The sequence below is a fragment of the Canis lupus genome, chromosome 3 (genome assembly GCF_011100685.1).
Source record: "Canis lupus familiaris isolate Mischka breed German Shepherd chromosome 3, alternate assembly UU_Cfam_GSD_1.0, whole genome shotgun sequence".
Lineage (NCBI taxonomy): Eukaryota > Metazoa > Chordata > Mammalia > Carnivora > Canidae > Canis > Canis lupus.
Window position 1 is genome coordinate 91,881,778 of NC_049224.1, and position 18,721 is coordinate 91,900,498.

Here is an 18,721-nt window from a genome sequence, read left to right on the forward strand (position 1 = left end):
AAAGTATTTTCCGCATGAATTTTTCATTTCTGGCACATTTCACTGTTTTGTACAAATCCAGGTTTCTATCGATGCCGTTCTACTTCTGCCTGAGTAACTTCCTTTAGCATCTCTTGTGGTGCGGGCTTGCTGTTTAATCCACCCAGCCCTGCCATTTTTTGTGAAAGTCTTTATTTCACTTTCCCCCCAACTTTTGTGTTTGAAAGCTATTTTAGCTGGATATGAAACTCAGATTTGACCATAGGTTTCTTCTAGGACTTTGCAGCCGTTGCTCCACTGTCGTGCAGAGAAGTCCGCGGGCACTATTATACTTGCTACTCTGTATGTTCTGGGTTTTGCTTCCTCCTCCAGTTGCTTATAAGATTTTATCACTGGTTATCAGCACTTTGATTATAAATGGGTTTGGCATTGTTGCCTTCATCTTTTTTCTATTTGGAGTTTTTTTTTTTTTTTTTTTAACTACTTGGGTATGAGGGGATTGTTTTTATCACATATGGAAATCTTTCAGCCCTATTTTCTTAAAATGTTTCTGTCCCTCTTTCCCCTCCCGAGGGGATTCCAACCACGTGTATTTTGTCACGTGGATCACTGGTACCTATTCATTTTTGTTTACTTTGCTGTTTCATTTTGGATTATGCTATTTCTGCTTTTAAGCTTGATAACCTTTTCTTTGGATTGTCCAGTATGCTGTTAATAAACCCATGATATTTAGCATTAGCATCTAATTTCAGAAATTGGATTTTCATCTTGAGATTTAAGTTTAATCTCTTGGAAACTATTGTCTTTCTCCTCCTCATGCTCATGCTTTCCTCAGCTCTTTGAAAGCACCTGGGTAAACATCCTGGTGTGCTAGTTTTACAATCTGTGTTATTTACCAGTTCCTATTGATTGGTTTTTCTCATTTTTTGTTTTCCTGTTTTTTGCAGACCCAGTAATTTTAGATTGGATGCTAGACATTGTAGATTTTACATTCTGTGCTGGGGGTGGGTGGTTGCTTGTTTGTTTTTGCAAGGCCTTCAGCGTTTTGTGGCTCTGTTCTGAGACACCATTAGCTTATTAAGAAAACGTTTTATTCTTTCAAATCTTGTTTCGGGCATTGGTAGGCAGAGTTGGAACAGCCTTCAGCATAGGACAGTGGTTCTCAACTGGTGATGTCCAGTGGAGAATTTTTGGTGATGCACAGAAACACCTTGGACCGTCACACTTGGCGGGTAGAGGTCGGGGACCCCACTAAACCTTCTACGGTCTGTGGCTCCCCATGATAATCACTAGGCCCCGACGTCAGTGGTGCTGAGGAGGAGAGGTCTTGCTGTAGGGCTGATTTTGCCCCAAGGTGAGGCCCTCCCGATAATTACCTCCTGCGGTGTGTCAGGGGTGTCCCATTCTTGCTGGTGGGAACACAGACCCTATCCCGTCCCACGCGGCTTCTAGCGAGTGTCCGCCTGATCCTGTTCAGGGGGGGTTTTCACGGCCTTGGAAACGTTCACGCACTGATCAGGATTTATCTACAGATTCGGGGAAACCAGTGCAGATCCGTGGAGCCTTCTCTGCGCAGCTCTGTCTCCCGTGCTCCGAGCCACGGCTTCTGGTTGCCTTGGGCTCCCTCACCCACAAACTGTCCTGTCAGCTCAGGAAGGTTTGCAAGCCCCTTTGGGGCCCTCTCTCTACTGCAGCCTAGAAACTCTTCGGCAGTAAGCAGAGCGACTCTCAGGGCTTCCCTCCTTTCGGGGATCCTTATCATCCTGCACGGTCTTTTGTCCGTGGCCTTAATATTCCAGGGGCCCATGGGGGCTTGGTCAGTTAAGCATCTGACTCCATTTCAGCTCAGGTCTTGATGCTCAGGGTCATGAGTTCAAGCCCGGCATTGGGCTCCACAGTATAGTGTTTATGGATCCATCTGTGCATCCCATGGATTTTTGTCTACTTTCTAAGTCGTTCAAAGTGAGAGGCGCGTCTGGTCCGCGTCTGGTCCCCGTTGCTTCAGGGCCGGGGGCAGGAGGTCTATTTGGCCTCCTGGCAGCTGTGCAGGAGGAGCCCCCGGCAGCTCGTGCTTTAGCGGGAGGAGGGCAAGCGGGGCGACCTGGCTCCGGGTGATGCAGTCCGGGACCTGGGGCGGCCCCGCCACGGCGTCCTGCCCGAGGAAGGGGGCGAGGCGCGCGCGGGGCCTGCCGTCGGGGGTGCGGGAGCGTGGGGACCCGGCGGGCAGGCAAGGAGCGGGGAGGGAAGCGGTGGGGCCTTCGGTCTCCCGAGCACAGCCAGGGCGTTTGGAGGAGGGCGCGGACCCGGACGGGCCGAGGGCGGTCCCGGGGTCGGGGGCTCCCGGGGCCAGGTGCGCCCCAGCACCTCCACCTGCGGGCAGCGGGAGCGCCAGGGTCCTGCCTCCACCTGCCGGGCTCGTGGACGTCACCTGGACGCGGGGTCACCCGGACGCGGGACGGGCGGGGGCGGGGCCGGGGGCAGCCGCCCTGCTCGGGAGCCCCAAGGGGCAGAGCCCCGCGCCCCTGGGAAGGGCTGCGCCGTCCCGCCCGCCGCCTGCCTCGGCCTCCGACGCGGGGGGCCCTGGGGGTGTGGGTGGGGGTGGGGGGGCCTTGCCGGGGTCAGGGGAGCGGCGGGGAGTCCGCTGCGAGAGCCGTTACTCGCCCACAGGCGGGGTGCGTTTACGGGGGGAGGGGAGGGGAGGGCGGGAGGGGGAGGGGGAGGGGCAGGCGGCCACTGGTCGCGGCGGGGTCCCGCCGGGGCTGCGGCTGCTGCGGCCGCGACTCGCCACGGCCTCCAGGGGGCAGCGCTGGAACCTGCTGCTGGGTTCGCGGAAGTGCGCGGGGGTCGGTGCGTGGCGGTGCGAGCGCCCTTGTGCCCCGCGCGCCCCGTGACTCAGTTTACCCTGCTCCTAGACGGCAGCCCTACACGGCCGGTCGGCGACACAGGCACATCCCGGAGTCTCGGACTTTCATCTTTAAAACCTGCAAAATAAAAAGTTCGCGAAGCGCATCCACAACATTTCAGGGGCGCCCGGCTGCGCGGGCACGTGCCTCGTCGCCCTAGATGGCGCCCGGGAGCCGCGCACGGCGCAGCCCAAAGAGAAGAGCCGCGGGACAGGGACTGTCCACGGGGCACGGACGCCCGCCCGGCTGCCGCGGGCCGCCGCCGCCTCCCGCGGATGGAGCCTGGGCGGACGCCAGGGGGGCGGGTCGAGGTGCGAGCCCCGCGGGCCGTGGGTGCGGGAGCAGGCGCAGGCCCCGCAGCCGGGAGGAGGCGCCCGCTGGCCCCGGCGCCGCGGACCTAGGGGCCGTCGTGAGGCCGTCGGGCCTCGGCCTGCGCGCACTGAGCGGCGGGAACCTGCGCCAAACCCGCGGGGGGTCCGGCTCCGAACAGGGCCGCTGCTCAGGCCGACGCGCTCCCCGTGCTCCCAGCTCCGGCTCTCGGAGGGACGAGGGGCTGCGAGCGTCCCGGGGAGGGGGAGGGGGAGGGGGAGGGGGAGGGGGGAGGGGCGCCCCCAGCGGACGCGGCGCGGGCGGAGCGCGGGTGTTGGACGCCGCCGCAGGCCGCGCCGTAACCTGAACTTTCTTTTACAAGGTTGATCATTCCTTTGAAGTCGTAAAACTAAAACGCTGTACACTTTTTCTTCCAGCGTGCTACAAATGAAAACTGATGAGCAATTGAATTTGTCCGATGGGAATACAGCAAGTGGCCCCCTGAGCCCCATTAAGATGTGCCTTACTCGTCCCATTGAATGGAATCTGAGTCTGACAGCAGCGTCCCTAGCGAGCTGTACGGCCCATAACCAAAATCTCAAAAGTGAAGAGAAGTAGATTCAGCTCCTCTTGCACTGTCCTTATTTTGTACATCAATACCCTGCATTTATCAATTGATCTTGAACTATTTCTAGTCCTGTGATGTCTTTATATTAAATCATTAGCATTAATCATTTTGATTATATTCCTTGTATTTCATTTTTTTTTTTTTTTTTACCGTTTACATCAGACCGTTGTGGAATTTTGCAGTACAAATGGATTTTGATGTTTCTCTTTTTAATGGTATTTTGTGAATTTTTTATGCCCTCAGTTTAAATACATAATTGTCCCTGGTTTTATTTCTGTGCACAAAGTTTTAATATATACTGCATTATGTGATTTAGAAAGCTAGTATTGTAAAGATTTGTGATGATGACCTGACCCATGAACAGTGTATACAGGTGGATACCAACTACCTCGAAGCAAACTGGTAAAAGGCAAAGGTACCGCCCAGAAGTCTCTTTGCAAGTCCCACACGTGCAGAGAAACGCACCACAGCTTACCGTCCAGCAGCAGGTTTCCACTGGCAGGCGGGCCTGAGCTGACCAGCCGTCTGCGCCCTTCAACCCAGGGGACCCACGGGCTGCGAGGTCAGCGGCGCGGCTGCAGGTTGGCTCCCTGGCAAGGCTGGGCCCCCACACACGTTACTGGGCCGTGTAAGTTACCAGTTTTGAATGAAAAATGGTAAATGGATTTACATCTGTTGATTTTATTGTACTTTAGCCATTTAAGTGTAAAATGTCCTTCTACATCAGGACACTACTCCTTACCTTAAACTACAATAGTGCAAAAGCACAGCTTCAGCAACGGCTACGCGACTGTGTCTAACGTGGGCAGTGAGAAGACTAAAGGTTCGGTGCTTAGCTTCATTCTTCCCGGGCCGAGAACAAAAGCTTTGGTACGTTGGCCCGCGGGGCGCACGAGCGCGGCTCCGTCCCTCGGCGCCGCCGGCTGCGGGGTCAGGGACGTAGTTGGCGGGGTTTCCAAACCCGTTGTCACAGCACATTCTGTGGACACTCTGGGTCCTGGTTCTCCCACCCCCACCCCCAAGCTATTTTTAAAGTGACAGGGATTTAACAAAAGGAGACTTACGCGAGGAATCTGAAGCACAGGAAGACACAGAGCCAACAGAATGAAAGACAGGCACCTGTGTTTTATTGTTTTACGCCACCACCACATCTGCCTTTTCCTTTGCTTAACAAGCATTCTTACTTGGTATCGTTCAGACTCCTTTTGTATTTCCGAGTTTTACAAAGCACATATATGTATATAATACGGCAATTGGGTTCTAAAAAGCACAAACGATCTTAATTTAGCTCTATCTTAGAACATCACCTCAAATAAATGGCCTAAATCGTAAAAAGCACAATTACTACGAAAACAGATCCAATGTTAGGACATTTCTATTCTGGATAATCCAAGAGAAAAGGTAATGAAAGGGGTAAGAAAACATGTTTTGCTGAGTGTTGCAGAAGGACAGAGGACGGAGTTCGTAGGTGGACTTCCACAAGTCAGGGGAGTGCCAATTTGGGGAGAAACATGAAACTGACAGTGAAGACCGCGCTCCTAAGCCAGTTCATAAAGGACTTCCTGTCACACGGTCCCGCTAGAACTGTCCTGTTATCCACAGCAAGTATTGTCACGCCAGAAACAAAGCAAGCAACCCCTAATGAATATGTATTTATGTGGGGGCGCCCGGCTGGCTCAGTCAGGAGCGCCTGAGACTCTTGATCTTGGGGTCATGAGTTCAGGCCCCACACTGGTGTAGAGATTACTAAAATTAATATATATATATATATATATATGTAATTGTATATGTATATGTGAACATCTCCCTAACCCAAGAAACACCATCAGAAACTTAAGCAAACGAGGGCTCCTGTATGCAGATATGGTGAGAAGAGAAATTACCCATTCAGGTAGCACAGCCAAAATGTTCTTAGTTCTTAACCACAAAAATCATCAAAAGAACCATTCAACCTAGATGGCTGGCGACTCTGGGTTCACTGTCCTAGCCCCCCTCCCTGACAGTCAGCCCCTTCGAGCCAGTGTGTGCTACTTCGTTTGCCCTGGAGATAGATGTCCCTTTCTAAACGTGCCCTGAAGCGTGTCCATCTATGCTGGGTACACACGCCCCATCGAAGTTGCGAGCTTCTCAGATGCAGCTACTAGAGCTAGCGACACCGAGAGGCGGTCCAGAACGTGAGGGCGCACGCACGGCCTGAGCAGCCGGGTCCGGAGCAGGTTCCTAGGCCCACCCCACATGTGGCTGCTCCCACGGCACTGACGCAGGCTTCTGGGAGCTCAGGGCCAGGCGCTGTCCTGCTTCAGTACAGGCCACTGTAATGTGGACTCACACCGCACAAAATCTTACAAGACATCAGAAATACATTTTCTAATTTTGATACAAGGGTAACTTAAGTAGAGACCTGAACGTACTTTGAAAGGACACGGTTAAAAGGACTTCACCTCCATCATCTCCTCTAACTTATTTCTTCATTGAGAAACTGTTCAAGGTTCAGTTTACTTTTTTCTAGTGCTGCTGTTTTGGCTCGTCTTGGCAATCTCATCTTCATTTCTGATTCTGGCTCTGGAATTTCAGGATCACTAAATAGATGTTGAAAATACACCAATTTAAATACAAGCTTTAAAACAAGTTTATCAATAAAACTTTTTGTTTCTGTCATTTATCAGCGTGTAATTGAATCCTGATTCTACTAAGTTTAAAACGAAAACCAAAAAAAAAAAAGACTAACTATCCTGCTATCCTGCCAAGTAAATCACGGAAAACCTAGCTAACTGCTTTGTCTCTCTATATGGAACCTGGTGTTATAAGGCAAAACAACAAAATTTTGTAATGAGGTGTGTGATTAAACAGGAACAACTGCCCAAAAGAATTTTGGAGGACAACTCCAAGTGAAAAAACATTTTAAGTTCTCTTATTAAGCAACATATTCTTAAAACACTGTTTATAAACAGCAAGTTTCCCAAACATTTTAAATTTAGTCAAAACTTAACCTAAAGTTACATAACGGAAAATACACACAGTACGATTTTTCCAATAGACGAATGAGAGAGCTATAAACTTACAGCTCACAACAGTGGCTTACTTGGCAGAACCTAAAACTAACACTATGCCACAAATATAATCAAGTTACAATGATAGAATAATCCTGCTTATAAAGGTCAAGAACCCAGATCTAAATCCTAAGAGCTTGCTAATTCAAGAAGGGAGGAGCCATACACATACAATCACGTGATTAGATCAGGAAATATAAACTGAAAGGACATATTCAAGACGACCACCCAGGACTAAGGGCTGCCCACCTGGAAAAGCACACAAGACATGGGAGGTCAAAGGCTCTTGATAATGGAATTTTAGACTCTCTATACCCACAACCTTGCTATTTACAGTTTTCACTGAGTATCTTACTACATAGGAGTTTCGCTCTTTCACAGTGGAAGCAAACTACAATTTCTTCTCTATTTACTAGAACCACAACAACAAAAAGCCTCTACATTTTCTAGATGTGCACGGCATACCTCTCAGAGTCAACCTCCGCAGCCCGGCGTCTCCTGTTCCTAGTCGAGGCTGTCCTTTTTCTCTGCCCTTCAAGACAGTGTATAATTCATGATCAAAATTTATCCGCAATTGCTTAGTGTTTCTAATCTATGTTCCGGGCTACCCAAATCCTTTCTTTTCCCTCTGCAACGCATTTCTCCCTAGTTTCTTTTCTTTTCTTTTTTTTTTTCCTAGTTTCTAACCAACTATTCATTTCGTTCGTAAGCTTGGATAACAGGCAAGGGAAAATATGGAAAAAAATTATAAGGAGGCAGATTTTAGTTAAATATATTTGGGAGAAAGAAGAATGTGAAAAACATGGTATGGAAAGAGAAGTACTTCTATTACAGCTATAGCACATGGTGTATGGAGAAACTAATGAAAATTAAGGTGAGAAAGGCGGGGAAAGCCCATCAATAGGCCCGGAAGAAAGAACTGTAATCAGTAAGGTAATGGCTTCTTGTAAAATATTCAAACATATACGTGGCCAATTCAAATATGTGTCGTAAAACATCATTTGTATAAAAGCTACACCTTTTAACAATATGCTGAAGGTTATAAAAATTCTACTTGCTAGAAACTTCCAAAATTAAGACAAATTTAGCCTGTGATGCTCCTCATTTATGTTAAGAACCTGATCAAATTTCTCAGAAGGAACATTTGGTTGAAATTTACATAACCTATGGATTCATGTGAAACTTACTGTTTTTCTCCAAAACCTTACATAATTGCTTATAATGCAGCTAGCCCCAGGAAAACATCCAACAATATGGGACTAATCTGTAACAACACCCGACAATAAGCATTTAAATAAGTGATTGGCTACAAAAATATTATGGCCAGATTCCATTTAGAAAAAAATTAAATCTGCACAGGAAAGGGCCTCAAAATTGTTTTCTAAGAATTAAAATAATGAGTGGCTTGTGGGTGGGATTATTAACGTTCTTTATATTAGTTTGCTTGCATGTATTTTCTGATTCTTCTGTAATAAGCATGAACTGCTTTTGTAATAATAATAAAACAATAAAAAGATGTTGAATTTCAGATTTTTTTCCAAGTGATCCCCTAATAGTCAACATTTACTTTATTCCAACAAATCCCCTATTGTTGGATATCCCTTGGGAAATAGATGATGTTGAGAAATTATGAAAGAAAATGGGGAAAAGGGAAAACAGAAGCCCAGACAAGTATTACAGGGATAAAAGGTTTTTCAAAAATGCTTAATCATATAAAGGACAGAATACAAACGATAATATAAAATCATCACTGATCATCTGATTAAAAAAAAAAATCTTAATTCAACTCAAACAGTCCTTGGCAATATGATACACTGCGTCGTTATCACTTTCAATCAAAAGCACTTGGAGCAACACTGGTACTAGAATCTTTCAGACACAAAGCAAAACGCAGTATCAGCTTAAAGAACTGAAAATAAAGTTAAAGATACTGAGACATTTAAAACTCTTTATCTACAAGGACACTTGCAAAGTCAGTATTTCATTGGAAAACAAAATTGAAAAGTTTTATTATAAAGATCCATACACTACCTCTGTTAGTCTTTTGCTGAGTGGATTTTGATGCTCCGGTTGCTTTTACATCCCTGAGAGAAGTTTTACATGCTTCTTTACTTTTTTCTATTAAAGGAAATAATGCAACAATGTAAATTTTTTAAAACTGCATTAAATATTTTAAATGGTCTTTCCAAGTTGATTTTTCATAAAACAGAAAGGACAACCAGTATCATTAGCAGCTATTGAAAATTATCATAGATCAGTGTTCCAAGAAATGTGAATATTGGAAAGCAAACGAAACTAAGACAGTATGTATGCGTGGTTATATGATGAAAAATGTACACATAAAAAAGACCTATGAAAGTAGAATAAACACTTATCAGCAGTATGTTTTCCAAGGCAATTAAATTAGAAACATTTTTTTCATTTCTGAAATCCAACCACCACATGTGAGAGGAGAAAATAATGTGCCTCATTAAGATGAAAAGGACAGAATCTTAAAATCCTCAGGTTAGTATGCAATTACCATCTTCAACTTGGAAAGGAGTCATAGTCACGTTGTCATCCTGTGCTGCTTCTGCCTGGTCATCAAACTCTTTATTTCCTTTTTCAAACTGAATCTTGATTTTCTCCAGAGCTCTCAGACATGTCCTATCTTTTACTTGCTATAAAAGAAAATATCATTAACATTTTTAATGTAGCATTTTCCAATGTTCTTTCAAAAATGATATATATGGATATCACATTATTTTAAAACTCTTAAAAAATTCTATTTAATTTGTAAAATATTTACTTTTTTTTTTTTTTTCAATGATTTTATTTCTGAGAGAAGCAGAGACACAGGAAGAAGTAGAAGCAGGCTCCATGCAGGGAGCCCGATGTGGGACTCGATCCCAGAACCCCGGGGTCACAACCTGAGTCCAAGGCAGATGCTCAACTGCTGAGGCACCCGGGGGTCCCTATTTACTTCAAATAAGCAATTTGCCAACATATGTATAATTTAATACAACCATGTAATGTATTTAATACAATAATTTAATACAACCACATAAATTCTACTTTGATAAAAAATTCATGCAGCATTTATAGAGTATTTAGAAACTACTTTACCTCCAGAATTTCATTCAACAGAACCAAAAGATCTTGACCAAGATTGCTACTGAGTTCTAAAGAACTCAAGGCTTTCGTATAGACTCGAATTTCTGGTGAACATGGACATGTTAAGATCTCATTGCAAATTTTTATAGCCAAATTGTCATGAACAGATAAGGCCTAGAAAAGTCAAGAGAAAAGTCTTTGTAAATTGGAATATTGGAATATCCACCATTACAATATAGTTCCTACACATCTAACAAACATTTCCAACTTTCTTGCCATCATCTCAAACGCAAGATGTCTAGGACCAAATTTAACATATTCCTCCCAAACTGAACTCTCCCTCTTCTTACAGAGGCTCCTGTGGTACAAGGTCCAGACCCGCCCCCTTCATGACAGAGTTCTGGAGGCTAAAAGTTCTCAGGTGCAGAACTGATCCAGGCTGAAGACAGCGGGGCCCCGTCATATTCCTAGTCCATGTTCAATGGCTGGAAAAGATGCAGGTTTAACAGCCCAGCCTTCTCTTGGTTCTGGACGACTCAAAGCACTATCCCGGTTCAAGAACTTCCTGGGGGATGACCTGGGGCCCAGGTTCCTCCCCTGCCTCAGCCTACTTCCCTCGCTCCTGCAGGATGCCGATCGTGAGAAAACTCTGCAATTGAACGATGTCAACAGCTTCTTCGGAGTCTTCTCTGACCCATACTCAGGACCTTAGGGTTATCCTGGTTGGACTCTATCCTTCTTGCCTCTCTAGGCTCTTTCTGCATGTCTTTTATACTCGTGATTTTTTTCCATGTCAATACCTACTATTCTTTTCTTTCTACTTTCTATTGCTGCTATTATTCTTTTTCTACAAGCTTTTATCTCTTAAAAATCTTAAAGATTTCCAATTCCTCTCTTTATTAATATTTTCTATTCCTCTCACCAGTTCACCTCATCTAACAATACTGATCAAATTGATTTTCCTAATAGGTAACTTTCATCCCATTAAGCCTTTCAATATATATTCCCAACATCGTTATGGCAAATATGGCCAACTCCCCGTTCCCTACTAACCTTAATGCTCTGTCCCTCAACAGGGCCATCCTGGCTCCTCAGCCAGAATGATTCCTCCACAACTCCCAGCATGACTTGGGCAACCAGCTACATTTAATCACTTTTATCTAGTCTTTCTCGCTCTACCCAAACCACTGTCCAAATCCCAACAAGACCGAACTGAATTTTACTACTGATGCTGTACTCTTCACCCCCACCCACCCCATGATACCTGCCTTCTTCTAAAGTCCTAAAGCACTTAGTCGCCCTATCACCTACCCTTACTATACTTTGCCTTAATAACCTTTGTAATCTTCTTTCCAAGAACATAAAACATAATGATGTGAAAGGAATATGAAGTCACTAAATATCAATTAAAATTAAAAAGCAAAAAAAAAAAAAAAAAAAAATTAAAAAGCAATACTTTCAACTTAATTAGCTAGCATCTGAACTCATTAACAACACATTAACTTTCAATATGGTAACAAATCTGATTTAATTATATTAAAGGATTAAAAACCTAGCTTAAATTTAATTTATGGGAAAGTTTGCAGCTAATTTATCTTCTTTGAATTAAAAACAAAAATAAGCTTGAGGTGAGCTTCATTCTTTCGATTCTCCTTCCTTGTATCAGAAATATAGCAGGTATAACCCAACATTTGAAGGAAGACTCAATGAGTCCTAAATAAATACAGGACATTTTTCAGACTGTTTAACAGCCAGCGCTAGGTCGGGAAGGGGTAGTGAAAGTGATTTTTGGCAAGTTCTGAATTTCAGTAGCAAAAACGCTAGCATTGACTACTTCTATCTTTATATGATTATCACATTTCCCAAAAGGTCTTTTTCTTACTTTGTGTTTATATGCCACCATATACACCAGAACTCTCAAGATCAAAATGTGGCTTCTCTCTGTGTCAAAGAACCTATGAAAAGGATTATTTCATCAAAAACAGTTACCTCCATGACAGGCATTATCCTTACTATCCATAGACTAACTTCCTCACCCACCTGGTAATCTTGTGAATTCTTGGCCTGAGGATTTAATCCACTTGGTCTTGTCAAATCTACAAATAACTCAGCAACATTAGTGATATCTACTTCAGCTAAAGGAGAAGATGCAGGAGCACTGGCCAGTGTTTGCAGAGTTGGAAGAAAGGCTTCTTCAAAACATTCCTGATTAGTCCTATTGAAAAACAATTTGAAAAATTTGTGAGCAAAGAAAAGGCATATGATTCTCAAAAAAACAAAACAAACAAAAAAAGAACAAACAACAAAAAAGTATAAAATTCACCCCATCAAGATAACAGTATATTTTCATCGAGGAAAGAGACAAATAATTCAGGTAAATAAAATCTAATTAAGTTCACATTTTTATCACTAACCACTGAAAAAAAGAAACTTGTATTTATAGATAGGACTCATGGGGAGCCTGAATTGAACTTCAACTCAGATTCTGATGATCACTATAACCAAATACCTGCTCGCATAAGCAAACATGGGGAAGAACACGCCCAGGCAATGTCGAAGCCGAACGTCCTCTTCAGTCACAGGATTGTACCATAACAAGATAAGACGAGAAAGAATCCTGCTGCTGACCAAAAGCCCCGAGAACATCAGCTTGGCTAGTCCTTCTGCAGCTCCTGTCCTGAGTTCAGGCACCTATTAAAAATGACTTTCATTAAAAGAAATTTTAATTTGTATTTCCTTTTTAAGCCTTACAAGGCAGCCTGTCGTATAATATTTTTCTATGAACTATCAAAAAATCACTCATACTGTGAATTCGTTAAAGACACATAAAAAGATTTTAGGTTAAGGCTATGTGATAAATTATTAGTCTAGCTAAGAAAACTATAACTCCCTTAAAATTCTTTAGAAGAACCAAACAGAAACAAACAAACAAGAAAAACGGAAAAAAAAAAAAAAAAAAAAAAAGAACCAAACGACCTTTTAAGTACCGTGAAAACAAAAGTCAAAGAGCCTGTATTACATGCTTCTCATGATGTAAGATCCAGAAAACACTAGTAATAACCCCTGCCGTCAGAGGGAGGTGGCCTGTAAAGGGAAGCTCCTGAGGGGATAGGGACAATGTATGTGAATAAAGGGGAACTGTGAATAGGTGTTCCCGTGCACAGTTATTCCCAGAAAGACTAATCAAAGCAAACCTTAGAGAAGAAAATGGAGAGAAGATACAGTGACATTCAAATGGAGGCACAGGCCTAAAGGCAGGTAACTGAAAGTACTAGTCATTGTGACCGAATGAATTTTTAAAGTCAAGCCTCTAACACTTCCTGGCTGCATGATCCTGTGCATATTAACTTTGTACCCCATTTTTTTCTTGAAGATTTACATATTTTAGAGAGAGTGCACGCGTGAATGGTGTAAGGGGCAGAGGGAGGGAATCTCAAGCAGACTCCCTGCTGACTGTGGCGTCCCAACGTGGGGCTCGATCCCATGATCCTGAGACCATGACCTGAGCCGAAATCAAAACTCAGATGCTCAACTGACTGAGCCACCCAGGTCCCCCATGTATCTCACTTTTTTATTAAAAAAAAAAAAAAAAAGGGTGATAAAATTACAGTTACAAGGATAAAGAAAAACTACAAATAAAACTCTTACAAGTTCTACCCACGTAGAGGCGCATGGGTGGCTCAGTCGGTTAAGCACCTGACTCTTGGGTTTCAGCTCAGGTCATGATCTTAGGGTCCTGAAATCAAGCCCCATATCCACCTTGGTGCTCACCAGGAGTCTGCTTATCCCTCTCTCTCCTCCTGCTCTCTTGCTCTCTCTTGAATAAATAAAATCTTTTTTTCTAAAGTGCTATCCATTTAGTAAATCCTCAACAAATATCAGTTATTGGGGATCCCTGGGTGGCTCAACGGTTTAGCGCCTGCCTTTGGCCCAGGGTGCGATCCTGGAGTCCCGGGATCGAGTCCCGCATCCTGCTCCCGGCATGGAGCCTGCTTCTCCCTCCTCCTGTGTCTCTGCCTCTCTCTCTCTCTCTCTCTCTATCATAAATAAATAAATCTTTAAAAAAAAAAACAAAGCAAATATCAGTTATTATTTATATTATTACTGATAAACAGTAAATTTGTTCAATGATCACATGACAGAGATCCTGAAAATCCGGCAAAGAAATTCAACTGTAGTGAAGCAGGATGTGGAACCACTTAAGGTTTTAGAAATGGTAGAGAAATTAATACTTAAATGAGATTTAAGGAAAATTATCTTTGCAGATTATAATCTACGAATGTAAAATAAAAGTCTAAATAGAAGTAAAAACAACGGATGAGAAAATACAAGAACTATTTCAAAAATTTTTTCAAAACAAAGATTTAGAGGTCAACAAGATTAATAAGCGCTGGGCACTGGCACTAACTATTTGTAGCTCACAACAACCATGAGGGCAGAAACTTTGTTCCACTCAGTGCTGTACCCTCAACGTAAAGTGACTGGCACATAATTTGCCCTCAAGTATTTGTTCACTTAACTGAAGAACCATCCAATGAATAGGCATCAACATCCCCATTTGGCAGATGAGGAAAAAGCCAGAGACCATAAACACCTTATTGAAAATTCACACAAATGCAACCAGAACACAAATGTGCAAGTCAGTAACTCCCAAGGTTGCATGCTCCCCATCTTTTTAAAATGTTTACGACATACTTTCCTGATAGCAATAGTGATCCATCTGAAGTTAAATGTGAGGAATATGAAGTGAGAACTGCAAGTCTTTAAAGCATATAAAAAAAAATTCTTATTATGGCCCAAAGGGCAGTAAAGTAAGTCAGATTTTGTTTAGTAGTGATAACAAAAATGAAGTCAAAATCACAGAATCCAGTTTAGCCAGAAAGAGATTAAGGTACCAGCACTATTGGAAACCTTCATTCCTTTGTCACACAGTTTTACTATTCACTCATTTTCTACCAATGGCATGTTAGCAAGCCCATAGCACTGGGTAATTCCCAACAGGAGATTAGTATATCGCTTGAATATTAAAATTTAAAAAGTCAACATCTGCCTTTTGACTGGTGAGGTTTTTGTTTTGTTTTGTTTTGTTTAAGATTTATTTATTCATGAGAGACACAGAGAGAGAGAGAGCAGCAGAGACACAGGAAGAGGGAGAAGCAGGCTCCCTGCAGGGAGCCTGATATGGGACTCATCCAGGGTCTCCAGGATCACGCCCTGAGCCAAGGGCAGACGCTTTAACCACTGAGCGACCCAGGCGTCCCTTGACTGGTGAGTTTAATTTATTTACTCCTAAATCACTGATAAGGACCGATCACCATAATTTTGCAATCAAAATGTGATTAAGTAAAAAACTGTTAAAAGAGACAAAGAACAATAAATACTTATATTAAAAAGGTTAATTCATCAAAAAGACAAAAGTATAGACAAACAACAGAGCCTCAAAATACATAAAACAAGCTTTGGCAGAAATGCAGGAAGAAATAGCTCAATAATAATAATAACTGAAGAGCTCTGTGTAATGGACAGAACACCCAGGCAGATCAGTAAGGAAAGAGAGGACTTGACCAACACTGCAGACCAACCAGACCCACCAAACATGCCGTCCACTCCACCTCACTATAGAATACACTTTCTTCTACAGGGCACGTGGAATATCCTCATGGATTGACACTCATGTTAGGCCAAAAACAACTCAAAATAAATTTTTTAAAAATGAAAACATCAAAGTATCTTCTCTAACCACAAGAGATTATACCTAGACAGCAATACAAGACTGTATTCACAAATATGTGTAAACAATATACTTGTTATACACCAACAAACCAAAGACAATATCAAACAAAAGGAAATATAGAAAACACTTAGAAAATGAACTAAAATGAAAAATACAAAACCCCAAAACTTACGAAGTGCAACAAAAGCGGCATTCACAGGGAAATTTATAGCAGTAAATGCCCACTTTAAAACAAAACAAAACAAAAAAACTTGGGACTTCCAGGAAGATGGAGGAGGAGTACCCTGAGCTCATCTCCTCCCATGGATGTATCTAGGGTAACACCCACATCAGTGTAAATAAGCCAGGACAGACTCTCCACAGACACACGAGACTGTCCACAGGAAGAAGGGGCACTGCAGCCACTGGACAGAGGAGAGGGGGCAGACCCTCCCCACCCCAGGCACAGGAGAGACCTGCACTGCGAAGATGAATCCCTGGAACATACGGTTTTGAAAACCAGAAGGCTTAACACTGTGAATTCTTATCATCAGTGGGGCTTGACACCCAGAGCTTTAAGAAAATCAGCCAATGAGGCTCTGGGAAAGACACATGGAGATAGGAAACTCGGTCTCTGCCCTTAAGGAGACAGCTTAACAAACAATCCTGCAAAGATACAGCACAGAGGTGGTCCTTTGAAAAAGGCCAGGGGTATACGGGAAGATTTATTTACTAATCTGAGAATGTGTGCTAGAAGGACGGGGATCTTTAGGAGACTTCTCCAAGAACAAAAGACCTGGCAGGTGCCCTTGCCCTCCCTGGCTCCCCAACTTATATACCTAACACTTCAGGGAATCAGCCCAGGATGAACACTTTCCACCTACCTTGCCAACCGCACAGCCCACTCCTGAATTCTCCAGAGCTGCCCCCTCCAACCCAGACACAGCAGGAATTCCCCAAAGCAGCCAAAGCAGTGGGGTGAAGGCAAGACACCTAATCTGACAGCCAGTCCTGCCTACCAATGAAAGCTTCCCAGGGGGCAACACCAAAAGAGCCCTTTCAGTTTGTTGTGACCACATCTCCGACACTCAGTCTGACCCAATCAAGCTTAAAGTGGCCCTCCCTAGACTGGCCCACTAAAATATAGGGACTAAAGCTTGCCAACAACAGGCAAAGTGAGCCACTGCAGATGACTGGACTAAAGGCAAACACAGCTCAGCCACGAAAGGAAAGTGCATAACACGCATAGGAGATGCCATCAACATGATACCATTTGCATTATAGGGACTTCAAAAGAAGAGAGAGAAAAGAGGAAAGAAATCTCATTTGAATAAATAGCAGCTGAAAACTTCCCAAAACTGGAAAAGGAAATAGAAATCTGGATAGGAGGCACAGAAAGCCCCTAGCAGAATCAACCCAGGGAAGTCCACACCAAGACGCGGAGTAATTAAATCGGCAAGAAGTAGTAGGGCACCTGGGGGGCTCAGTCAGTTGAGTGCCTGACTCTTGGTTTTCAGCTCAGGTCAGGATCTCAGGGCTGTGGAATCAAGCCCTGCATCTGGCTCCACGCTTAGCATGGGTGTCTGCCTGAGATCCTCTGCCTTTCCCTACGCCCTTCCCCTCCCTCTCATGCTCTCTTTCTGAAATAAATAAATAAATAAATAAATAAATAAATAAATATGAGAAATGTTACAGGGGATTCTTTTAGTGGAAAAGAAACACTGTAAGCAGGAGTAAGAAAACTAGGGAACACAAAGAAGTAAAATGAAGCATACCTATAAAACTCAGTCAAGGAATTCACAGAAGTAAAGATAAAAAGTATAACATCATATACCGAAAATATACAGGGAGAGGAGGGGAAATTTAGTACTTTTAAAATTATTGGGGGATCCCTGGGTGGCTCAGCGGTTTAGCGCCTGCCTTCGGCCCAGGGCGTGATCCTGGAGGCCCGGGATCGAGTCCCGCATCGCACTCCCCGCATGGAGCCTGCTTCTCCCTCTGCCTGTGTCTCTGCCTCTCTCTCTCTCTCTGTGTCTATCATGAATAAATAAATAAATAAATCTAAAAAATAAAATAAAATTATTCAAACTGAAGTGACAATCAACTTAATATAAATTGCTTTGTCCATGTTATATGTAAATCTGATGGTTACAAGACAAAAATCGGTAACAGATACGCAGTAAGTAAAGAGGAAGGAATCCAGGTGTATCACTAAAGAAAGCCAGCAAACTGTGAATGAAAAGACCAAGAAAGGAACAGAGAACTACAGAAACAACCACAAAACAAGTAACAGAAGAGCAGTAAGTACATGCCTATCAATAATTACTTTGAATGTAAGTGGACTAAATGCTCCAATCAAAAGACATAGTAACAGAATGGATTTAAAAAGAAAAAAAAAAAATGCTGGTGGGAAGCCTGGGTGGCTCAGCAGTGGAGCATCTGTCTGCCTTAGGCTCAGGGCGTGATCCCAGAGTCCGCAGGGAGCCTGCTTCTCCCTCTGCCTGTGTCTCTGCTTCTCTCTCATGAATAAATACATAAATAAATTCTAAAAAAAAAAAAAAAAAAACACTGCTGGCTACAGGAGACTCACTTCAGACCTAAAGAACATGAAGAGTGACAGTGAGGGACAGAAAAACGTTCATCTGTAAATGGAAGTGGGAAGAAGGCTGAGGTAGAAACAGGTATCAGACAAAACAGACTTTAAAACAAAGAATTAAGTGGAGACAAAAACAATACATAATCATAAGGGAACAATCCAACAAGAAGATATAACAACTGTAAATATTTCAATGACGCATTAAATGAAATGGATCTAACATATATTCAGAACATTCTGTCGTAAAACAGCAGAATATGGGATCCCTGGGTGGCGCAGCGGTTTGGCGCCTGCCTTTGGCCCAGGGCGCGATCCCGGAGACCCGGAATCGAATCCCACATCGGGCTCCCGGTGCATGGAGCCTGCTTCTCCCTCTGCCTGTGTCTCTGCCTCTCTCTCTCTCTCTCTCTGTGACTATCATAAACAAATAAAAAATAAAAAATAAAAAAC

The 18,721-nt window shown here is 43.5% G+C and overlaps 2 protein-coding genes across 3 annotated transcripts in view; one reads left to right on the plus strand and one right to left on the minus strand.

Moving 5' to 3' along the window:
- The window catches only part of LCORL (ligand dependent nuclear receptor corepressor like), a 150,050-nt gene extending 145,960 nt beyond the window's left edge, over positions 1-4,090 (plus strand). The window contains exon 7 of one of the 2 annotated variants that reach the window (XM_038533603.1): positions 3,629-4,090. In XM_038533603.1, coding sequence (XP_038389531.1) covers positions 3,629-3,809 — 181 coding nt within the window. In that variant the 3' untranslated portion in view covers positions 3,810-4,090. The remainder of the gene's footprint in view (positions 1-3,628) is intronic. The other variant, XM_038533605.1, reaches the window with a different exon arrangement.
- An 834-nt stretch (positions 4,091-4,924) lies between these two features.
- The window catches only part of NCAPG (non-SMC condensin I complex subunit G), a 42,895-nt gene continuing 29,098 nt past the window's right edge, over positions 4,925-18,721 (minus strand). Inside the window, exons 15-21 of the mRNA XM_038533608.1 lie at positions 12,472-12,653; positions 12,003-12,177; positions 9,975-10,136; positions 9,391-9,529; positions 8,901-8,987; positions 7,335-7,401; positions 4,925-6,398 (exon numbers count right to left, since the gene is read on the minus strand). Of these exons, the coding sequence (XP_038389536.1) occupies positions 6,275-6,398; positions 7,335-7,401; positions 8,901-8,987; positions 9,391-9,529; positions 9,975-10,136; positions 12,003-12,177; positions 12,472-12,653 (936 nt within the window). The 3' untranslated portion in view covers positions 4,925-6,274. The remainder of the gene's footprint in view (positions 6,399-7,334; positions 7,402-8,900; positions 8,988-9,390; positions 9,530-9,974; positions 10,137-12,002; positions 12,178-12,471; positions 12,654-18,721) is intronic.